This window comes from Macaca thibetana, chromosome X (genome assembly GCF_024542745.1).
Source record: "Macaca thibetana thibetana isolate TM-01 chromosome X, ASM2454274v1, whole genome shotgun sequence".
Taxonomy (NCBI): Eukaryota; Metazoa; Chordata; class Mammalia; order Primates; family Cercopithecidae; genus Macaca; species Macaca thibetana.
This window is the reverse complement of record NC_065598.1, coordinates 32,460,380-32,485,975: the sequence shown is the minus strand read 5'-3', so window position 1 is coordinate 32,485,975 and position 25,596 is coordinate 32,460,380. Positions and strand designations below refer to the sequence as shown.

Sequence of the window (25,596 nt, the reverse complement as noted above, 5' to 3'; positions counted from 1 at the left end):
AAAACCTACAGTCAATTCAGTCAATATTTTAGACAATACAGAGGGAAGAATCACTCAAGGAAAATTGCCACAGTATACATTAAATATCTTTGTTTATACCATTTTAGTTTTTCTCACATCTCTAAATGCTTTTCTGTATATGCTGCTGACAAGGAGCAAATTTGTTTGTTTAGAAATTCTGCAGCCTTTCCATCCTTTGCTTTAACTTTCTTGTTGAGGTACTAATGAGCTGTGAAAAGGCCAAATGAAAGAGAAATAAGACCTCCAGATAATCTGTACTCTGATAAACTACTCCCAGAATAATTGGAAGTTTATGGTTGTTCTAGGGCAGTGGGAGAAATAAGCAATGCTGGCCAAGTATTTGGAACAACCCGTGTTAATAATATTGTAAAAGAAGTTTATAAGGCAATCACAATCCTTTCAAACAAATGTCATGCATGTACTTTCAGGCCTACGCACAGTGTTATCTGAAAAGCTTAACAGGTAGGATTGTATTTTGTCCCAATATTTCTAAATCAGGAAATTCTAAGCATACTTGTGACGATTTCTCTTCCACCTTAAATGGCTTCCCTTTTCCCGATTAATAGTTTCTGCAGACCCAACACGTATCTGGCTTTCCTTTTCTACTCAGTTTGCATTATTTTAATTTAGCTTTATGTTAAGGTTTTGAATAGCTGCCGTACTTTCATATTTGGAGTTTAACATAATTTATGGGTGTGGCAATAATTTGATGACCTTTTTAGTATAATATAAAGCCTATATATGAAAACTTTCAAATAGAATATGTAGTGATTTTTAAGGAAATTTGTAAGTATTATACTAATCAAGAATATGGTAGCTGATTCCACTAGAGACTATTTTGAAAATATTAGGAAACTTTGTCTTTAAACATAGTATTGATTATCTCACTATGTGACAAAAAGGCGTTTCTGTTTATTCTGTTTCTTTCCATTTTTGCTTTCCAAAGTAGAGCAAATAAGTTGAAATGTACCCATAGGTGTGTTTTAAATTTTGACATATGTTTCGGGTATGATGATATACCAACAAAATCCCAGTAATATTTGCTGCGTATTTCATTGTATCTATATTTTATGTACTGATTTAAATTTAAAATGTGAGTAAATTTCAAGGTGTTGTACTAGTAAAGCTCATGGTAGTTCATTTTTTATTTTTATACGGACACGTTATCTGTTTAGAACGCAAAAATTATATACCATATCCAGTCATATTATAAACATATAAAATTGGTCACAGAAAGTTCTAAGGGTGAAAAAGACTGGATGAATCAAAGAATTCTATCAACAGTTCTGTGAGTGTATGAGAGACTTATAATCACATTCACATAAAATATGACACATTATTATATTTTGATTTTTAAATGAAACTTTATAAATCTAGCTGTCTGTGGGAAATGTTTCTTTCCCTTGAGTTGTTAGAAAAAAGTCTGGCAACAAGTTAATATTCAGGATTTGACAGATACTGAATTCATTTCTCATCTCTGCTTTTTATTAGCTCTTCGACCTTGGGCAAGTTTCTAACCTTTATGAATCAGGTCTCCTTATAGTAAAATGTAGACAATCATCCCTTATGTTGTGAAGTTAAATTAGATGATTTAGTGGAGTGCTTACACCATCCCTCACAAATGGTAAACACTTAATTCACTATACTTCTGTTCTGGTGGTAAATTCTAAAAGAATTTAGACGACGAAGAAAGCATTTATAGGTTAAAGCACAGTCTACACAGTGGATAGCACCCACTTAGGAGTTACACGAGATGAACTGGGGTTCTAGAAGGACATATTATAATGTCTCATCATAGCCTTATTTAAGAATTAAGAAAGAAATAAACTTTACCAATTTTTAATATACAGGTTTTCAGATAATTTGATATATGATACTTGATATCTACCTGGAAAAATCAGAGATCCTTAATAGGATGTATAATGTCAGGCCTCTCTCTGATTTATTAGCGTTTCTGGTGCTCTTGATGCGCTGCTATGCATATGAACACTGAAGTGTGTTTATAGATTGTTATCTTAAGTAGTAGACTACTTAAAGTCTTTTTCAGTAATATCAGAGTAACCTAGGAAATCTATTTTACTACATACAAATGTTCTGGACATCTCATGGCAAAGTAGTTGAAAAGATTGAGTTATATACTTTCTTTTTGAAAAAGTCAAGTGTTAGATAAATGCTGAACATTTTTGGGTTGGCAAGTGGCTGTGAGTACTATGTTATTTCTCAAATTATTTCCAAAAGCAGAGAACCTTGACTCTTTCAAGAAGATTCTGTATTAACAATATTAAGAAAGAGACTAGATTTTATAAGATATTCATGCTGTGAAGAGAGCATTTTCAAAATGGATATTTGGTGGTAGTCCCATTATAAATATGTCAGTTATAAAATATTATACACCTACAGAAAATAAATGGAAAGAAATGTCAAATCTGTTTAAAAATATTACAGGTGAAAGGTTTCAGTGAGGTTTTGACTCTGTTTATGACTTTAGGACATTTACTTTCTATGTTAACCTCACTTAGGGTTCTGTTTTGCTTTTCTGCTCATGCTTCCATTGCCTCAGTTTGTAATATACACATACCTGTACATATCCTTTAGCCCTCTTTTAGTATCTTCACCAAATCAGAAGTGATTGCTCTTATCACTTAGCCCATCCTGATTTTGAGTTGTTTTTTTTGAGATGAAGTCTCGCTGTGTGGCCCAGGCTAGAGTGCAGTGGCACGATCTTGGCTCACTGCAAGCTCTGCCTCCAGGATTCACACCATTCTCCTGCCTCATCCTCCCAAGTAGCTGGGATTACGGTCGCCCACCGCCATGCCTGGCTGATTTTTTGTATTTGTAGTAGAGACGGGGTTTCACCGTGTTAGCCAGGATGGTCTCGATCTCCTGACCTAATGATACACCTGCCTCGGCCTCCCAAAGTGCTGGGATTACAGGCATGAGCCACCGCACCAGCCAATTTTTTTTACTTGAAAATATGAGAAGAAATATTGGTATAACAAGAGATGGCAACTTATCAAAAGGTTTCATACTTTTATTTTTCTGAAATGCAAAAGACTTACTTCATTCTTCTCAGTTCTGTGAACCCTGAGATCAAAAGTTTTAATTGTCCATGGGACACAGAGATACAGAACCTGAAGCATGATTACTCCTATTAGGAACCAATAATAAAATTGAACTTCCCATTGCTTTCAGCCAACTCTCCACATGGACCTTATGGTTTACCTTTATCAACAGGATATAGAGGACTTTTATTACTTTCCTTGAGGTGGAGGTCAGAATTTGCATCTGTTAATGAAATCTACCAGAGTCCTCCCAAGAATTAATACCATTCTTTGAAATTACAGGCTCTGAAGTCCTTAACTAAGAATCTCTTTCCTTGAATAGGGAAGCCAACACTGCATTGAAGAAGGCAGTAAGTGAAATAAATGGAAGTGGGATTTATCATTTCTTCTCCCTGCTCTGTCATCATGGAAAGATGCTTTGGCCTAATTCTCTTAGGGAAAAAAAAAAAAAAAAACAGTCCTCATATTAATATAAAGTAAGATGGAATATTCTTGCATGTCATATGCTACGCGATTCATTATTTTATTCAACAAACATCTAGTATGTTATACTATATGTCAGGCAGTGAACAAAATAAACTGCCTACTGTTGTGAGGCTTCCAAGAGGCTACATCACCTGTCATAAAAGAACTTCCCCATTTCCACAATCATACTCTTACAATTGTCTTCCTAATTAGCTCACTAGTTATTTATATTATTTCACTAATTTTAATAATGAAACTAACCCACACAAGCACTTATAGATGCCCAAGAAGTAGAGACAAGGAGTTACCCATTAATTCTCCCATAAGGATTTGTCTCTTTTCTGAAGGCTATACCACATCTTTGTTTAAGGAATAAGGAAAAAAGACAAAGGTATGTGACATAATTAGAGAGAAAGCACACAGAATTTAGTGATATATGTGAAAGGTAATGAGATAATCCAAGCAGCTGGTGTACTTGAAGGAGGTGAATATAGCCAATGTCTTTGGAGAAAATTGACCTAGTTAGAAAAGATGTGTCAATTTAGTAGAATATTTTTACAATCTAAAATCTAATTGAACCAAACTCCTCTTTGTTGTTGTTAGTTCTTCGCTAATCTGGGTTGCACTAAATAAGGACAATGAGGCAGTGAAAATGATTTTATAAAAGTTGAATGGCAAGGGGTGATGCTGAATGTTAATACAATCTCCGTATGTTATCTGTGAGCCTTACATGTACCCTCTAAATTAGTATCATACCTATTTTCAGGCGTGTACCAAGAGTGTGAAATTAACAAACTTGGCCAAGTTCAAGTACACACTACTTATAAATTCCAGAGCCTGAATTTGATCTCATGTTTATTTTACTGCAAAGTGAGACAGACTTAAAGTTTCCTGAATGCAGACACTGGTTTTATGCAGCATGATTTCTTTGAGACATTGTTATATACAGTGATGGAAGTAGGACAGGGGAGGGCAGTGAGATTTTAGAGATGGTAGCTTGGACATGCAATAGAGTGGGAAAGTGACTGAGGAGAATCAATTGGAGGGGGAGAGATTGGGGAGAGGAAAGATAATCAATAGTGAGAAGTGCACAGAAATTAGATTAAATGTGGGAAGCAATTTTATTATCAGGAGATAGCAATCTGCGGCCTGAGGGTGAAAATAGACTTGCTACCTGTTTTTTGTAAATAAAGTTTTATTGGAACACATCCAGTTTATTCACTTATGTATTGTCTCCTCCTGCTTTGGGGCTACAATTTGCAGTGATGGAGCTGAGTGGGGGCAACTGGCCTTTAGTGGTCTGCAAAATTGAAGATACCTATTTAGCCCTTTACAGAAAAAAGTTTAAGGAGTCTTGGATTATATAACAGGAAGAATAAGATTTTCACTGAAATACGAAGCGGAGAAGCTAGAATTGGTGTAACTGTAGATAAGTTTCTATATTTTGAGGAAATCTATTGTGCTAACTTCTAATTTCTTTATATATAGACTTATGGAATAAATGAGTACATAGCTAAGAATATTATAAATGATGACTCAAGAAAAAAAACAAAATTCCGAAACTGGCTACATGGCAATACATATGTTTAGTTTTTCTTCATAGCTCACAATTGAGTAATTCGTATATGCTATTCCAAACTCTATAGACTACAGTCATTCTAGAGGAATATTATTTAAGTGGAAGTATATGTCAATTTGAAATAATACGTTTTCACAAGGTATATGTATTCTGTTTTGATTTTTTTGATAAGTAAAAACCACTTGTCTAAAGCAGTTTACTTCTGAATTGTTTTTATTTTAAAAGTATAGCCGAATGAATCATTTTTTTCCTATTTATAAATTACTGGTTAAAATAAATAAGACTTGGTGTTTTTGCATGAGGCCTATTTGAAAATTAATACAATTGTTAAACTTAGGATTAAGGAAAATAACATTAAGAATTTGGTCTTCTGAGACATTTTGTAACTATTCTATTTTAAATTGAATTTAGTACTTTAAGAAAATCCCTTGTTTCAATTACCGACTCATATGAATTCCAACCAGCTACCGACATTTAAAATTATTGAAACATTGCCCAAACAGTATAAAATTATTATGTTCATCCTTCTTCTCTGGACTCTATGAATCTCTGTCAGCCAAGGAATGTCATTTGGTTTACTGGGGATCCCATTATTCCTCCCACACCTCATAGGTGTGACTTCGATTTTCTCATCTTGGAAATAGGTCCTCTTTTTAGAGTGGTTGTAAGTATTATATGAAACAATATGAACAAAGAAATCACTAGGCTGGACATTGTTCGCATGCCATCCAATAAATTTCTGAGAAAGTTTTTTTAATTGATGTTTATCAAAATTTTATTATAAACTGTTACTTTTAAAAATAAATCTTTTATATTGGGTTACTAAATTGTTCTGGGTACGTTTCTCTAAATCTTCTATTATTTTCTCTCTGACCTTCCATTGGTTTAGGAGAATTTGCCATAACAATGCTTGTTTCTTTTTCTTACTTCTTGATTTTACGAGAAAGGTTCTATTTTGTGGATTATAATAGCCGAGACAGAAACTCTCAGGTGAAGTGCAGGAAAAAATTAAGGAATAAAATATAACATAAGTTAGAAAGTAAATGTATACCCAAAGATATAAATAGTAGCATTAGAGAAATTAGAGGAAGAAAACATACACACACCCACATATAAGTTTGTATACTATATATATATGTGAATCACATATCACATATGAAATATGAGTAGGAATATTGGGAAGGCATGTATTTAAAATTATGAATATTTTATGCCATGTTACTCTATTTTCAAGGTATTGATTGGTTAAAACATATTTTATTTAAAACCTGAATTTGGAAGCACAAATGATCTTTAATGAGAAAGTTACCCCAAACAATTTAGTAAATGCTTATTATCTTTGTGTGATGCTGTTAGGCGTGTGGTCAGAGTCCCTTCCTTCCTACAGTGTAAAGGTTAGCATAATATCTAAAGGTATGTGGCTTAAAAAAATAATGAAGCAAAATGACTGGAAACTTCATTGACAGTATGTTTCAGAGAGAGAGAGAGTTTAGTATTAGAGAGACATCTGATTTTACAGTAGAAAGTTTATTTTAAAATCACATATAAGCTTTTACAGATACTTTTTTTAATAATAAAATCTCAGCTACTAGAAACTTAGAGTATATCAGTGTATTAGATGGCTGTAGGTTTTGTGGCACTAACAAAAACACAAGGATGGATGAACGAAAAAATGAGTTTATTTCTCTTTCAGAGTTATTTCTCTTAAATTTGGTGTAGTTGGGAGTGATCAAGGCCTTGTAGGAAGGCTCTGCTCATTCAAGGATCCATAGTCCTTCTGCCTAGTTTTTCGGTCATTCCCTGGGACGCTATCTTCGTAGTCATGGTCAAGGATAGCTCACAGCTTCATGTGTGTATCACGCCCTTCAGGAGGGAGGACAAAGAAGAGAGCATATCCATGCCCGTTTAGGTCTTAATGATGAAGCTGCATGCATTATATCCAACTGGCCAATATTTGGTTACATGCCACATCTAACTGCAAGGGAAAGTGGGAACTGGAGTTACTTTTCTAGATAGCCAAATTGTCCCCTAAACTTTCTAATACTATATAAAGGATGAAGAAAGATACATATTGGAGGACGAGCAGTCTTTGCCAGGGCCATTTTTTTAAATGTAGGAATTAAGATTAATGTTTTTAGCTCTAGAACCTTTTGTTTAATAGGCTATAGAATGAGATTTTTAAAAACTAAAATACCCACATACGTGTACATATGATATCCATTTTTGTCTTCTTAAACAGAGCATCCTATGCACAATGTAGCATTTCTGTGACGGATTCTGTAATAGTGAAGAATGTTAAATTTGCTGACATTTAACATAAAAGGCAAATCACAGGATTAATAGAAGGTATAGAGTTCAAATGGTGGACTTGGGACATGCCTGCCTTTAGAAAGAATTTCTTAGCTTTATTTTTTGCTCAGCTTCTTCTGACTTTTTTTCTGTTTATGTATCTGTGTTTTTAATAATCTTTTAAAAATATTTTTTAACTTTTTGTGGCTACATAGTAGGTGTATATATTTACGAGGTACATGAGATATTTTGCTAGAGACATGCAGTGTGAAATAAGGACATCATGGAGAATGGGGGGCTTATCGGGTCTGTGCTACCATCCGGGCTGTATCCCATTGCTGTCTTTCTGGTATATTGGTATCTTCCTCAGTGTGACACCAGTGTCTGTGACTTGACTTTTGATTTCCTACTCACCAACGTAGTAAAGACCAGGTATTTTCCTAGTAGCTTCCAAACCATTGATTGAATTTGTAGAAATTAAGAAAAAATGTAATTTGAGTTATTTTTAAGAAGTTGTATGAGGGCCTGACACAGTGGCTCACACCTGTAATCCCAGCACTTTGGGAGGCCGAGGCAGGTGGATCACCTGAGGTCAGGAGTTTGAGACCAGCTTGGCCAACGTGCTGAAACCCTGTCTCTACTAAAAACATAAAAATTAGCCAGGCGTAGTGGCGTGTGCCTGTAATCCCAGCTACTCAGGAGGCTGAGGCAGGAGAATGGCTTGAACCCAGGAGGTGGAGGCTGCAGTGAACTGAGATCCCACCACTGCACTCCAGCCTGGGCAACAAGAGCAAAACTCCATCTCAAAAAAACAGAAAAAAAAAAGTTATGATATTTTGTAAAAGTGCTATTGCTTAGACTCTTAATTCATTTTCTTCATTAACAGAGATTGATCATATTGTGATAAAGATGTGTTTTGGAATCCAAATAACCTGGTTTTAAGTCCCAGAACCACCAGTTACCTTTGTGACCTTTGGCAAGTCACCTAATTTTTCTGTTTCCATTTCCTCATCATACTAATCTCTGTTACCCTGATCTGTTGTAGTGAAAAATGATATAATGCATATTAAATGATTAGCAAATTGACTGGCACTAAGTACTCAGTAAATAATGGCAGCTGTTGTTATTGCTATTATATATGTAGTAGTTGTATTTGTTGTTTTAATGTTGCCATAACAGCAAGCCATGATTTTTCATAAATCCTCATTAGGGCTTAACTTTGAACTGAATTTCAGGCCCTATCAATATTAAAAATTACCTATTTAATAGTGTCATTAGATAGAATATCATGTACAGTGTTGCATGATGGATTAATTTCTCATAAATCACTTCAGTAATCATTTGTATGCTTTGACTAGTACCCTGGTTTACATATTATATCTGTGAGAAAACACAGCGGAAATGTGGCAAGAATATTTCCAGGTACTAATCTTGGTTCTTCAGAACTGTTCTTCTGTTATTTAGTGAAAGAACCACTTGGTTATCCCTCTGTAATCCTTTATCTCTGAAATAATCTTTTACTGAGGGATAAAAAGATTATAGAATACACCAAAAAATTCACCATCCGTGCATTGACTTAGACTCCATAAAATAGAAGTATGATACATTTAAATGAACTAAGACTGATAAAATTTTCAGATGTTCTTGAAGCATTTACGCATTCAAGAACAATAAAACTGTTCTTTATCCAGGTTAAAACTCATATCACATTTTAAGGCTGAATTTAGATAAATTGCAAAAATAAATCAATCTTATCAGTGATATAAAACTGCTCAGTGATAGACTGTGCCCTCTCAAAGTGTCCCAGCTATTTTTTCTAAGAGCTTTGTGGTTTGCTGGACTCCTGGTTTCACAACCTATATGTAGCCACTTGATGACTTACCTCAGTTTGAATTGCCCAAATCATGCTTCCAAAAACACACAGAACGCATTCAACTGTTTCCTCATAAAAATCATTTGCCATTTCAATGAACATTGGCCCCGAAACACAGGCATTGGCAGAACATTTCTTGGGATCTAGAATGTGCTTAGCATTTTATATGCACTATCTCATCTCATCTAACCAGAAATCTTATGGACAGATATTTTTCTTGTTTTATAGATGGATTAACTGAGATGCGGAGAGGTTAAATATCCAAGATCAGGCAGATAGTAAACTGGGTTTTAAAATATATTTATATGTTGAGTAGTATCAAGGCTATTGCTCTATACTTTATTAGGACAATTTCTAGTAATAGAAATTCTACAACTACAAATTATGACTAGAAATTGTTTCCAGAAATGAGTTTCTAGAGATTTTTCTAGACATCGCTAGACTAAAACAGTCATTTATCATCCCTCATTGTTTTACCTTTCTCCTTTCCACTCTTCCACCTTTTTTAATGAGCAATGTCTTCAAGAAACATAGGTGACAATATCTAATACTTTCTCAAATAGGCAGTAATTAAGACTCTGAAGTCTGTGGATAACGTTGAATAAATTTGAGTGCACTCAATTCTGAGAAAAAAACAGAATCGTTTCATCCATTCATTGTTATGCCTCTCATCAGAATCATTATTTGCCCAATGTACTGAAGAGAAACAAACTACTGTGATAAAGACAAAATAGGATTGAAGCATAGGAAAAATAATTAGTTCCAGTTGATGATACTGGCATCTTCATTCATGAAATGATTGGGGTCTATCTTCCTTATGCGTAGATCTATAAACAACAAAAATCAAGTTTCCTAGAAAATCTCCTCATTTGATGCCATGACATGTATGAACTGATTCCAGCTTAGGTGCAATGTAAAATTCTGTGATGATAAAAACATATTTTGGGGTGCTGAAACAATGCATTAACCTCTTTATATATCTTTATTTCCAAATTCTCAGATTAAACATGGTTTTATTTTAAAATGTCTTTTATTCCAAGGTGTCTATGGAAAATATACAAATGTAGAATTCAAGCAAATTTCTTTTTTCATCAGTTTACTTAGTCTGAAATTCTAGAGCCATTTCCAATTTTGTTTTACAAACTGCAGAAAAAAGTTTAATCTCACCTTAGAACATATATACACATACATATCTAAACCCATATGCACATCTGAAACAAAAATTGAGACAGTAATTCTTAGTATTATATAAGTGGCACAGACTAATACTTTTTATTCTTTTAATTTTAAAATATTCCTGGCCATAACCCACTAACATTATTTTATGAACCGTGAATGGATTATGACTTACCTTTTGAAAAACAATAGTCTGTAGACAAATAATTACTCAGATCTTAAATTAAAATTTTGATTATAGCTCTATAGTTGAATTTATGGATATAAATGTAAAATTTTGCATAGCTTATTCAGATTTGAATTTAGCTTTAAGAAAGCTGTCATTGAAATGTTTTTGTTTTATGCACATTCTCAGACAAAATATTTACATTGAGAATTTGAGTACTAGGTGTCATGTCCTTGAGTATAAGGATATGCCTTTAATATTTTCTTCAAAAATTCAATTCTATGTAAACATCAATAAATTATAAAGTGTTTAATATTTTGATTCAAATTGCACAATGTGAAATATTGTTACTTGAGTACTAGTGCTGTTTACAGTGTTTCATTTGGAGAAGATTATGTGAATTCAATATTGTTAATGATTTTTAAGAATTCTTAAATACGGGCTAGGTTGAGGTTCAGATTTCAAAAAGAGTTAAATGTTTGCTCTTAAACATTTTGGGGGGCTTATTTTCGACAATAATTTTCCATCTCCTGAAACCCAAACAGTGACTTAAGAAGGTAACCTTGGGGCAATTTATGTTTCAAAACACTTCTTATACATACACAGGAATTTGATAATAATTGCTATAACATTATTTAGTTCTTACACAAGGTCAGACACTCTGTCAAGTGCATTATACACTCTTTAATTCTTACCACGATCTTATTATGGAAGTATTATTCTTCCCATTTTACATAGGCAGAAACTAAGGCTTATGCAGGGCTAACTTTCCCAAAGTCACAAGATTCCTTTTCTTTCTATATCATCAATTTCAGCATAAGTGGTTGGTTCATACAGGAACATAACAGGAGTAGGAAAGGATATGATAGGGTTTCTTGGTCGTTTGTATTTTCTTGAAAGAATTACCTTCTTTCTGCATTTGAAACAGGGTCTGGTTCTTCTAAAACACAAATTCAAAAATAAAATTATCAAGAATTTCAGGATAGTATCAGCAGATAAAAGAGGCATGTGTTTCTTCTGTGCTCAGGGCCCTGTGCAACTGCTCAGGTTGCACAAACATGAAGCTGGTTCCACCGGTGCACATCTCTCAGGCTACCTTTATGTTATTTTCCCCCTTAATGCTGACTTTGATGTTTGTTATTAATAGTATTTAGAGATAGAAGGGATACACCATGAAACTTGTTCTAACCCCTAAGACCTTCAGAAATTGCCTTACTCTTAGACAGGGGTCCCATGCAAATAGCCCTTTCAGAGCACTTAGGCTCTTTGAGATGATAAAGTTGGGTGATTGCGACTCCACCAGGATGGCCTCTCTCTGCCACTTCTATATAAACTGGAAAAAGAGTGTGTCATTTGATGAAAATGTCATAGCAATAACTGTCACTGTGCCTTGTCATCTCAAAGGACTTAACAGTTGGGGAAATTTAAAATATTGAAGTTTCAAAATTTGAGCATTTTCCATAAGAGCACAAGTAAGTTGATGCTGGCAGCTTAGTGGGTTAAGTCCCAGAACTGAGAAGGACAGGAAATGCAGCGTATACACACCAGGGGAAAGCCACTAAAGGTTGAGTTTTCTCTAGGTGAGATTACGAAATCCCCCAGATAGCTTCTGTTGTTCTACACTGCTTTTTGGTTCCTTTACAAAACCTTGTTTGTTAGGGGGCCCAGTGCTTGCTTGCAATATTTGGGGAATGCAGAAGATTCCTCTACAAATATTTCTCCAATATTCGTTTGTTCTGCTCAACTCCATAAATAGTATGCCTATGTTCTTGACCTCGGCAAAATCCCTCTTGAGCATGGTCTCAGGATTTTTGAAGCCCAGCAACCTACAAGGAGTACACTCCTGCCCAAGGAAAACTTCCTGCAAACTTACTAGTTTACTCAAATTTTTGCCCTTGATAAATGCCTTTAGGTTAAAGCAGCAGACATGTAGGTTATCCCAAGAAGCCTCTCCTATCACTTGAGAGTATGGTTCCCATAGCATGCAAATCTCTGCAAACATATGGCCAGGTTTAGAGGTCGTGTAAACGACCCTGTCTCTATTACTTGGCTTCAGATGGGGAGAAGTTAGAGCCACGCAGAGCACTCCAGCCTCTCCAGAGGAAGTCTTTCTCACCAAATTTTTCGAATCGACCTCCTTGCTTGCTCTTACACACCTTTAAGCTAGATAGTGGATTAAGGGTTGTGAGACCAATTTTGTGATCACTTCTTAGCAATTTTTTAACAGGTACCCTGGATCTTCTTTTTAGAATTATGGATGCTTTGTACACTTTGTTCTTGGCTTTAGGGTCCAGGTAGAAATTCCAAGACAACCATTTGCAATCTCACTTAATATCCTGCTAATTAAATTGGGTAAAACATACTGCATATTTTACTTCTCCTAAGATAATATGTTACTATTTAAATAGTGACGTTCTGGAAATAAAGGCTAAATCATAGAAGTAATTATACTGTTAGAAATTTTAGATGGGTGGGTGAGGTTTTTTTATTCTTTCTAAATGTTTCCTTCCTTTCCCCTACCTCCTTGTTTTCTTACTGATACCTTTATTGGTCTGTAAACATTTGGAAATATTTCATTACCTAGGGCCTCTCAGGAAGAGATGTTTCCTTTAATGCCATTGCAAAGGTATGTAAAATATAATTCCGATAATGTATATGTAAGTTATTGTAAATAAGAATTGAGGAAAGTTCCTATGGATCAATATTTGTAGCATTTAAAAAGCAACATGAGGTGATATGCTAATTTACTCCTTCCAGTAATCTAGAAGAACTTTAATACAATATTAATTTGTTGTGGATTTTGACTATTTGAAAATTGATGTATGCATGAAGAAGTTAAAATGAAAGCTCACTATTTTCTGTATCTGCTTTTCCTGTGTCTGATAATGCAGGTGGATAGTCCTAGCATTTTAAATATTTCATTCAATTTATCATTTAATGTACTGGAACAGTCTGCAAAGACATTAATTGTGTAACACCCAATTTGTTTTATTGTGCAGCATTTGGAAGCTCCTGAAGACAAGTCATTTGGCAGTTCATTGATGGAGAGTGAAGTAAACCTGGACCGTTACCAGACAGCTTTAGAAGAAGTATTATCGTGGCTTCTTTCTGCTGAGGACACATTGCAAGCACAAGGAGAGATTTCTAATGATGTGGAAGTGGTGAAAGAACAATTTCATACTCATGAGGTAAACTAAAACATTAATTTACAAAATGAAACATGACTTGTGATAATGGCAAGTCATCCTTTTTCCTCAATTACTCTCTTACATCCTTGTATTTCGGAAATTTAGTTGTTGTTATGTGCTTGGGATTCCAACAGTCAGATTTTGAAGTTCTCTTTTGGAGAGCAATCATCTAAGGCATTTCTATCTGATTTGCCAACAAGACTATGAAAGCCCAGCTCCTTTCTCTTGTGTCAAGGCAATGCTGAGGCATTACTTACATTCCCGACCCAGTACTTGTATGGTATTGGGCTTAACTTCTCTCAGTGGGAGACTTTTCCTGAGATGATATACTTGTTTGGCTTCTTTCCCTTCCCTGTCCTTTTTCCTCCTCCTTCAGCTCCCTTGCAGAACTTCCAGGGAGCTCTTCCTTAATAAGTCACTTGCACTGAAATCTTTATCTTGGGGCCTGCTTCTGAAGAATTTGACTTAAGATATTTTTCCTTCATTCATATTAAAAGTGGTTTTGGGATTCTGCAAGTACAAATTAAAATCCTTTTACTGGGAAAATAAATCTAAATGGGCCACAAGTTTAAAACCGCCAACAAATAAAACTCAAAACCACACTGATTTACCTAGAGTTCTAATTACAATTGTTGACTTCCTTCTTTGTTAGGGGTACATGATGGATTTGACAGCCCATCAGGGCCGGGTTGGTAATATTCTACAATTGGGAAGTCAGCTGATTGGAACAGGGAAATTATCAGAAGATGAAGAAACTGAAGTACAAGAGCAGATGAATCTCCTAAATTCAAGATGGGAATGCCTCAGGGTAGCTAGCATGGAAAAACAAAGCAAGTAAGTCCTTATTTGTTTTTAATTAAGAAAATTAACAAGTTTTGGAATCTTGTTATTATTTTGATGTGGTTTAATGGTTAAGTTACGATTCTCAGTTTGTTTCCAAGGCACACAGCTCTCTTTCAAGGGACACTGTGGTTGGATTTTCATGGCAATAACATTTTGGTTTTCACTTTTACAACTAAAAGAGCAGATGCTAGATAGATGCACTGTTCTCTACAGAACTATGCTTTGAGAGTTGCCAAAATTCTGTCATAGTTATTATTTTCTAGGTTTTCCTCCAAAAATTAAAATGTAACTATAAAAGACACAGAAGCATGCACAGGAGATTATGTACATAAAATCACTTATTAGCTACAGTTGACAGGAAACTTCTCTTCTGAAGAAAAAGCCCTTGAAAATATTAGTTACTCATCTATGTATGGAAATCCTCTTGAAAAAAATCATTCAAACGTTTTGGGAAATTCATATTCAAATACAGTATGGCTGTGAATTGTCTTAAGAATATATATTGACTTAATAAAAAGGTTTTGAGACATTTCTGAAAAAAGGATACATTTCTTATAAAGGTAACCAGCAGATCTCATCATTCTGGATATGTTGCTTTGATTTATATTGTTAGGTGTGTGTATTCATGTAAAGCCTATCAAGACAAGATAGATTTATTTTTAAATGAAAAATGAAGTGCCAACTGTGGATTTGAATACATTAAGTTAAAAAATTGTCCAAATGCCTTAAGTTTATTTAACTATTATTTATGAAGACTAAAAGCTTTAAAAATAGGATCAAGGAAACTCATTAGATAGGCTAGAGGCATTGGTATTCCAGTACTAAATTATAGCGTGAAATTAGGGAGAGGAAAACACATTTTTAAGCTCAGGCCTTTTGAAAGAATAAATAAGGTACATATAAGATAGAGGTTTCATAACTATATATGTGTTCCAAGCCAGGAGATACTAGTCTATGCATATTGATAGTATTTGCCTGCTGTGATCATGGTGATGATTGTCACTACCCCTAGAGGTGAGAGGTAAAATAATCATAATTATTGAGTCTGCCCACCCCCCCAGTGTTGACCAGGTCCACTAATTTACTCCATCTGTTATTGATATTAATATACAAGCCACCTACTTGTGGTCATATGCCAACATTCTTCAGGTTAGAGCTTCTATTTGCAATGATCTGTGGAACTTAAAGCAACCTCAAACAAAATTAGAAAGTTTTGAAAATCCAACCTCCTCTTTTACTGCCCTTGCCATAATAGCACCAGTGGCTTCTCCTTTGTGCACTCTATTTTTCCATACTCTCCTGGAGGCTAAATGCTCTCATTGTTCTTATACTCCCCATTTTCAATAAGACTAACAATATGGCATTAATTATTCATACTAATCAGTTAATTAATTGCTGTGTGAAATTGAGTTGCAAGAAAATAGGAATTCCTCCTGGAATTAAAATTGCAACTTTTTCTTATCTGAAACATTAAAAAAAAAAAGTCTTTTATCTGTGATTCTAACATTTAAAAAGATGTTTATTCAAAATATCTCCCTTTCAAGGGATACCTGCCATGAAATGAAGGATGACAGACATATAGATATGTGTGCATGTAATTTCCTCATCCCCATCGCACTAGAGAATGGGAATTCTAAAATGGTAGTATTACTACCTAGCTGAGATTGACAAAAAATTAGTTTGTCCTTAGGGAAGATTTAGGAGCTTTGGTATGTGTTACAGCTTTTAGAATAATTATCAAGAAGGCAAGGACAGCCCTCTAGCTGGGATAGCTTTTGCTAAACATCTTACAGAGTTTTTAAAATGAGACATGTACATGCAACCACTTCTATCACATAGTCCTTTCTGGAAAATTCCTTAAAAATGAATTTACAAAGCATTATTTGAGCAACACAAATTCAGAAAGAATATGAAAGTATATAAATAACAGTGAGTCTTCCTTGCCACTTTCACTAATTTTGCATGTGTTCATGCATAAAACCTATAAAATTCTAATGAGATAAGCCATTATGTAAACTTTGCTGGACCTAATTTTTGAAAGATTTTATGGGAGGAAACAAAAAGGTGATTATGAAAAGAGGATATTGTCAGTATTTTTAAATAACTAATCTAGGTTTTACTTAATGCTTCAAATAAATTGTAACCTGTTCAGTTTCCATTATCATGGTCATATCAATGATTAGCTTCAACTTGGAGCATTACCTATTTTTTTCTAAATATATGATTACTTCAGAGTAGAAGATTACTAGTAAAAATAGATTAGTCCATACTTCTTTTCTCTCTCTACCTAAGACAGGGTTTGGATAGATCCAGTTGGAAGCCATTATTTCCTGTCTAAGCCTTGGTTTAGCGATTAGAGAAATGATAATTAACATTTGTCTACGTATATTAAGTATATTCAAAGCTATGCTATGACTTCTAAGTTGATATAACAAAAATTAAAAACTTCTTGTAAATATAGATAAGCTTATCACTAAAATCTATGAACATTTACACTAATCAATTACAAATACCATCTACCAACATATTTACTATTAGGTTGCTGCAAAAGTAATTGTGGTTTTTTTCCATTGAAAGTAATGGGGAAAACCGTAATTACTTTTGCACCAAACTCATAGCAACAATCAAATTACATTTGATATATAGTCATTGTGAGATATATATATCTTTATATGAACAAATATTAATGAAATACGTTATCAAAATTAATGGCACTGGAGACTCAATGATCATACAGGGTCTGGACCCAGATCTCATGAAATACATTCTGGAGAGGCTGGCAACCAATTTAAAAAAAAAAAAAAAAAACAAGAAAAATACCAAATAAAAATACACTTTTTGAAGAGATTAAAAGGTAATGTGATAGAGAATGGTTGAGAGGGCTACTTTAGATTTTGTGATCCAGGTAAGACTTTCAAGATTGGTACCATTTAGTTTGAGATTTGAACGACAAGAAGGTACCACTATTCACAGATCCCAAGGAAGTGTAGTTCACGGAGTAGCAACAGCTAATGCAAAGGCCCTAAAATAGGGACTGTTTGTCTTGCTGGAGGAACCAAAAGACCAGGGGAACTGGAGAGTTGCAGGGTGGTAAGTTAGATGGCTGAGGTCTGAGATGGGGTGGAAATATAGGTAGGAGACTAATTACATATGGTAGTGTCGGTCAGGGCTTTCATTGAATAAGGGCTTTGAATTCTAGACCAAGGGCAAGACAAAGCCATCAGATTTTATGAAAGTGAGAGATAGGTCAAGAAAACCTATCAGTAAGGCCACTGGAGAAAGAGAGGACAGTTATTAGGCCAGTAAAGGTAGCCAGTTAAGACACAGTAGTGTCTTAGACCAGCTGGTAGTTGTAATAAAAGTATACAGTTATTAGGCCAGTAAAGGTTGCCAGTTGCACAGTAGTGTCTTAGACCAGCTGGTAATCGTGATAAAAGTATACTCTACTATCTTAGCCAATTAGTTAATTTAAAAACCACTTCTCTGTTTAGTTTTAGCTCCTTTTTTTCCCCTTTTGACAGTAAAAATGCTTTTTCCTTTGGAAATAGGCATCTTTGATTTGTGCCTATAGTTACTGTTATACAAGTTGCATCTAGGAAATACTATTTATCCCATAAACGGTCAACAATTACCATACAAAACAAGAAATATTAAAAAGACAGAGATAATAGCGTGCCCTGATTTCTGTCTTACATAAAATCCTCTCCAGTTTGCCTAAGGTATAATGTCTTGCTTTCTCAAACACTTATTTATGTGAACTGGGGCAATATATTTTTCATTTATGATCTCTAATTCATAGTTTTATAAAACAGCAATAGTTGTGTGAGGCTGACATTCCTCTAAAAGATAGTAGGTGAGATAGGGTATAAAAACTCAGTTTGTGAATGCAAAATTATTATAAAATGTAAAGAAAGATTATTATAAATAAGATGAGCTATCAGTTAATTCTTTTTGCCCTGCCATATCACTTTTGATGTAAAATTTTACATTTTATATATAAAACATATATAATTTTATATAATATATAATTATATATATAATATAAAATTTTATATAATATATAATTATATATAATATAAAATTTTATATAATATATAATTATATATAATATAAAATTTTATATATTAAAATTATATAATACATATTATATAATTTGTATATATTATATAATTTTATATAATATATAATTATGCATATTACATATAATTTTATATGTAATATATAATTATATATAATTTTATATGTAATATATAATTATATATAATTTTATATGTAATATATAATTATATATAATTTTATATGTAATATATAAATTATATAATATATAAAATAATAAAATTATATATTATATATAAAAATTATATGTTATATATGATATATAATATGTAGTTATATATGATATATAAAATTATATGTTATATATGATATATATGTAATTATATATAATATATAAAATTATATAAGATGTAATATGTAATTATATATAATAGATAAAAACATATAAGATGTAATATGTAATTATATATAATAGATAAAAATATATACTATGTAATTATATATAATATATAAAATTATATATTCATATAATATATAATATACAATTTATATAAATTATATATAGTATATAATATGTATTTACATATAAATTTATATAACTATATATATAAATTTATATAACTATATATTTATATATAAATTTATATAACTATATATTGTATATATTATTTATATATAAATTATATATATTATATAATTTATATATATAAATTCTAATCATCCTGCTCATGCTCCCTTATCCCCATACAAAAGACCCACAACTATACCCTTTGGGGGGTGTGTGTGTGTGTGTATATAAATTTATATATAAATATATATTATATAAAAATATATGTATAATTTATATATAAAATTACATAATATATTACAATAAATTTAAAAAATTTTAAAAATCATATGTATCTATAATTATATATAATATATAGTTTTATAAAATTTTATATTATATAATTATATGTATGAAATTATATATTACATATAAAATTATAATTATATAGACATATATAATTTTTTAAATGTTTTAAATTTTTTTGTAGGGATGAGGTCTTGCTATGTTTCCCAGGCTAGTCTCAAGCTCTTGGCCTCAAGTGATCCTCCCACTTTGGCCTCCCACAGTACTGGGATTACAGCCATGAGCTACCAAACCTGGCCCTCATAGATGTTTTTTACTTTTTTTCTCCAGCTTTTTCTAATTGCCTCATTTTTTCCCCAAAGGGTATAGTTGTGGGTCTTTTGTGTGGGGGAAAGGGAGCGTGAGCAGGATGATTAGAATTATATTTGCAGTTATGTTTTCACCACTGCAACATTTAAAAATATGCTTTCAAAGGAATGTCAGGAAAAAATCACCATACAGATACTTCCTCCTTTCTTTCTCCTTCATAACCACACTCTCATTTGATTCTTTCCTTGCTAATGTATTTTATCTCCAATTCTGGTGCTTTCATGGATGTAAAACTATGATGAGGTAAAAGCTAACACAGTAAAGAAGTTTATTAACACATCTCCAGTCACAAACGAGTTTGGCACGACTCTGCTGATACTGGTCAATTACAAAACTTTACCAATGTTTACAAGATTTAAATGAGAAAACTAAGTGCCACTGCTTTCATAATTATAATAATTAAAACAAGAGAATGTTGATGTGGTTTTGTTAGAACCCCTTAAGAATAAGCCAAATGATTTTTTTTTAATGCTGTGGAATACACTTGGGGTGGTAGGAGGTAAGGGAGAGGGAAGCAAGACACACAACTTCCAACTGTGGAAGTGCAAGGAGACAACTGGCATAGGGACAACAGAAGATTTTCTTCTCTATGAATAAACTAATTAATTTGATTGAAAAATGCAACCTACAGAGAGCAAAAAAGATTTACTGACATTTTTACAAGGACTCAAGCACAGCAAGTTCCATCAACTTTCCTGATAATTGTAATTAGGACATGCAGGTGGAAACTGAAACCTTTGTGACGGTAAAGGAAAAAAAAAATGAAAGCAAGTCAGGAGGCCAAGTGAAGTTGTGTTCTGGTTTATATCAGCAGGAGGAGAGATTTGAATAGTATCTGGGTAGAAACACAAGCCATAATATGGAAAATAATTGTGATTCACTATCAATGCTTTGACTGGACAGAAAAATACATCTAACAAATATGGCTCATCTCTTTTCCCCCCGCCCAAATGTCTATTTGAATCTTGAAATAAGATAGCATATGTGAGAGTGGATAGAGAAAAGGAGGTGCTGAACAAATGAGTGGGTTATTTTCTCCCAAGTGCAGTGAATAGAAGTTTGCACATGTGAATATATGAATGAATAGATGAACAACTAAATTAAGTTACTCAGGTAGTTCCAATCTTGGAACTGAATTCATTGCAGTAAATACTTCAGAGGTGCACAGTCTCAAACTCCTAATTGTGATTTTATTTCACACTGTGGTAAAATCATTGATTTTACTTTTTTACTTCTTCCAATAATGTTAAACAATAGTAACTTGCAGATCATGGTGGTGTAGGACCGGTAGCATCAGCATCACCTGAGAACTTGTTAAAAATGCAGACTCTTAGCTCTCATTCTGATATACAGAATCAGAATTGTGCAATTTAGCAATATCCCAGGTGATCCCTGATCAGTTTAAGTTTGAGAAGCACTGATGTAACTGAAACTATGACACAGTAGAAATCTAAATTTCTTTGTAAACCTCTACTTAGATATCTTCTGTTCTATTTTTCTATCAAGTGAAGTGGGCTAAATATTTTAATTACTTTCTCCGGAGCTCTAAAAATGGTGCTGATATTTCATTCAGTCCTCATGGGTGATTAAGAAATAGCAAGATTCTGGTTCAATAATATATAACAGAGACAACATATGAGTGTTGATGAGTATTGATGATTAGCTGTTGGACTAAGAAGTAGGAATTATTTGTAGATGATAACTTGACATTTGGTTAGGTTGCAAATGGATATGGTCATAATACTTTTTCTGTAAATGTGGTAATGCAGCTCAATGTGGACATCTCTTGTACTAATAATGCATGTGACTCATCGTTTAAATTACAGGAAAGCTAAATTTCTGGAATTCACAGAAATGAGAGAGGAGTATCTTCAAAAACAATGCTTTCTCACAAAGATAAATAATGCTGATATGGTTTGGCTCATCTTGAATTATAGTTCTCATAAGCCCCATGTGTTGTGGGAGGGACCTGGTGGGAGGTAATTGAATCATGGGGGTGTTACCCTCATACTGTTCTCATGATAGTGAACTCTCACAAGATCTGATGGTTTTATAAGGGGTTTGGCTGTTCTTCCTGCTGTCATGTGAAGAAGGACATGTTTGCTTTCCCTTCCATCATGATTTTTTCTGAAGTCTCCCCAGTCACGCCAAACTATGAGTCAATTAAACCTGTTTTCTTTATAAATTACCCAGTCTCGGTTATGTCTTTATTAGCAGGGTGAGAACAGACTAGTACAGTACATTGGTACCACAGAGAGTGGGGTGCTACTTTAAGGATACCCGAAAATATGGAAGTGACTTTGGAACAGGGTAACAGCCAGGGGTTGGAACAATTCAAATTAAATTAATAGGCTATCTCAGAGAGCAGGTTTAATAGAAGTTGATGTTTTAATCTTAATTTTGATATTTCTGATTGGGAATTTTTGTACTATGTCTTATTTGTAGTTATACTACTTATACATTCAGGAAACATTTATTGAGTGTCTAGTATGTGCCAGGCACTGTGCCAGATACTATGTAGTGGCAAAAGTATTGAAGTTGAGAGTGGGCTTCTATTGCCATATAAATGAATATAATCTCAGCGTGTCAACATTACCTATTCTTACTAGAGATAATTTAAACAGTCTTCCAAACATGATATATTAATATTTGTCCTTGGCTTCTGATGATATCTGCAAATTTCTTTATTTTCTTTAAAAGCATTTAATCAGGAAGATTGATTTGAGGGTTGCCATAATGTATTTGCCACAAGAATCTTTTGCATCTAGCCACACGGCTTCTTTATGTTACTGTTACTAAACTGAATTTATGTTTTCAAAATGAAAATAAATTTATTTGCATTTTAACTTTAATCTTGCCTCGGATGGTTGAAAAATATTAATAATTAAACTATTCAGCCATATGGATGGAGGACAAAAATAGATCAGGATTTGAAAACAATGACACATTTTCGATTCTCTCACAGAATGCACTATAAAAACGGTACTCTTTCTCACATTCCATTAAATAGGAAAATAAATGTTAGTGCATGTTTAATTTTGTGAAAAACTCGAACATTTCCCTTCGTTTCTAGAACTTTGTTGGGTTCTTTGTGAAATATTTACTGTGAGGTTGTAATTTAAAGTTTGACCTCCAAGACTGGGTTGCAGGGTGCAATATAATAATGATCGCAATTAGTGGGAATTTTTGAAAAACATATATGACATGCTCTCCTTGTCTTATTTCCTAGACCAAGATGTCAGCATACTCGGTGGTGGGAAAGAAGGTGCTGTAAAGAGGAGAATGAACACATTAGTTTTAGGGGGGAAAAAAAAAAAAACTGTGTAATTTTGTCAGACCCTTGCCTCACTTCATTCTCTGATGGAAACTTGTATATTAGTGCCTAAGATTTATACACATAATGACACTATCCAGTGTCAGGCTTTGCAGCTAAGTCTAGTAAATGATACCAGAATTTGGAGGAAAGCAGATCTAGTTACTGAGGCAAGTACGTAAACTAGGCCAGTAGGGTTTCAACACCTTCACAGATGCTGAGGGTACACATTCAGAAATTTAACATGGGAACTGGAGGACAATAACGATGGATGTACTTGTGGTAAAGGTGATGAGATAGTGAAAACAGTGACAGCTAAAGTCTTACACATTTGAGGGGGTAATTTGTTCTATTTGGATTCTGGTTTTAAAGCTTATATTTCACAGGGCACTCATTGAACTTTAATAAACGTTATAAATATTGGGAGTTGAAAAATACTAATATGCTTCCTATGGACCATTCATTATTGCCATGCAAGAACAACAAAAAACTATGTACATATGTTTGTACATGCAGTACTCAAGCTTTTCTTTTAAATGAATGTTGCTTTTCTATGTTAAAGCAAGTTTGCCATTTCTTGAACTATAATATATCATGATTTCTGATTCCTATATTTAATTATGTACTATACATTTTTAAAATATCTAATCATTCATTTTATATGGTTGCCATATATTTGAGGAAAAATGAGTCTTGAAAGGTTATTGTGGAGGAGGTGGAGAAATATCGCCAAACAGAAGCCTCCAGTAATTATCCCTGTTGCAGGAACATCAAATTGATCAACTGCCCACACTAGAAACGTACCTTCATAAGAGTGAAAAATTAGGTGCATGATCGTAGTACCTGGTTTTTGGTTCATGTCACTGAAACAGACACAGAAGAGGGTAGTAAAGGCAGTGTTCTATCACCTATACCAGCTCTCCCCCATCCATGGCAGCAGCCACATGGCATGGAGAAGAAGGTCTGTGTGCTTGGGGAAGGGAGATTGCAGTGATTGTAGGACTTTGCATTGAAAATCAGTGCTGCCCTGTCACAGTGGAAACCAACAAAGAACAGAACTCGGCCAGCTACCACAGAGGGAGCATTTAGATGAACCCTAGACCAGAGAAGAATCATCCATCCCAGTGGTTGGAACCTGAGTTCCAGCAAGCCTTGTCGTCATGGGTTAGAGTGCTCTATGGTTCTAAATAAACTTCAAAGGTAGTCTAGGCCACAAGGACTGCAGTTTCTTTGCAAGTCCTGGTGCTGTGCTCGGCTCAGAGTCAGTGGACTTGGGGTACATACAACCTAGTGAGACATCAGCTGGGGCAGCTAAGGGATTGCTTGTGCTTCCCTTCCCCCAGTCCCAGGCAGCACAGCTCACAGCTCCAGGAGAGAATCCTCCCTTCCACTTATGGAGAAGAGAGGAGAAAACAAAGAGAACTTTGTCTTGCTACTTGGATACTAGCTCAGACACACAGTAGGCAAATTTTTCATAATTGGTTGATACTGTCCTTGCAGTAGTGAGTAAATTCTTGCAAGATCTGGTTGTTTAAAAGTCTGGCACCCTCCCTCTCACTCTTGCTCCTGCTCCTGCTCTGGCCATGTAATGTACGTACTCCTCCTTCACCTTCTGCCATAATTGTAAGTTTCCTGAGGCCTCCCCAGAAGCTGAGCAGATGCCAGCAGCATATTTCCTGTGCAGCCTGCAGAACTGTGAGCCAATTAAGCCTTTTTTCTTTATAAATTAGTCAGTCTCAGGTATTTCTTGATAGCAATGCGAGAGTGGCCTAATACAGAAATTTGTTACCAAGAAGTGGGGCATTGCTGTCAAGATACCTGAAAATGTAGAAGCTGCTTTGAAGTTCGGTAACAGACAGAAGTTGGATGAGTTTGGAGGACTCAGAAGAAGATAGATGAGGGGAAATTTGGAATGTCTTAGAGACTGGTTAAATGGTCGTTACCAAAATGCAGGTACTGATATGGACAGTGAAGTCCAAGCTGATGAGATCTCAGAGGGAAAGAATGAACTTATTGGCAACTGGAGTGAATGGCATGTTTGTTATCCCTTAGCAAAGAAGTTGGCTGTATTGTGTCCATGCCCTAGAGATCTGTGAAAGTTTGAACTTGAGAGTGATGACCTGGTGTGTCTGATGGAATGAATTTCTAAGCAGCAAAGTGTTCAAGACATGGTGTGGCCACTTCTAACGACCTATGCTCTGATGCGGGAGCAAAGACATGAGATGGAAAAGGAAAATATATATATATATACACATATATATTATTTTTATTATACTTTAAGTTCTGAGATACATGTGCAGAACGTGCAGGTTTGTTACATAGGTATACACGTATATTTAAAAG

At 34.1% G+C, this 25,596-nt stretch overlaps 1 protein-coding gene across 14 annotated transcripts in view; it reads left to right on the top strand.

The window, feature by feature from the left end:
• Positions 1-25,596, top strand: part of DMD (dystrophin) — a 2,269,491-nt gene that overhangs the window by 677,013 nt on the left and 1,566,882 nt on the right. For 10 of the 14 annotated variants that reach the window (XM_050777140.1, XM_050777148.1, XM_050777146.1 and 7 more), the window contains exons 10-12: positions 13,216-13,257; positions 13,631-13,819; positions 14,472-14,653. In XM_050777140.1, the coding sequence (XP_050633097.1) occupies positions 13,216-13,257; positions 13,631-13,819; positions 14,472-14,653 (413 nt within the window). The remainder of the gene's footprint in view (positions 1-13,215; positions 13,258-13,630; positions 13,820-14,471; positions 14,654-25,596) is intronic. The other 4 variants (XM_050777144.1, XM_050777147.1, XM_050777142.1 and 1 more) reach the window with 1 other exon arrangement.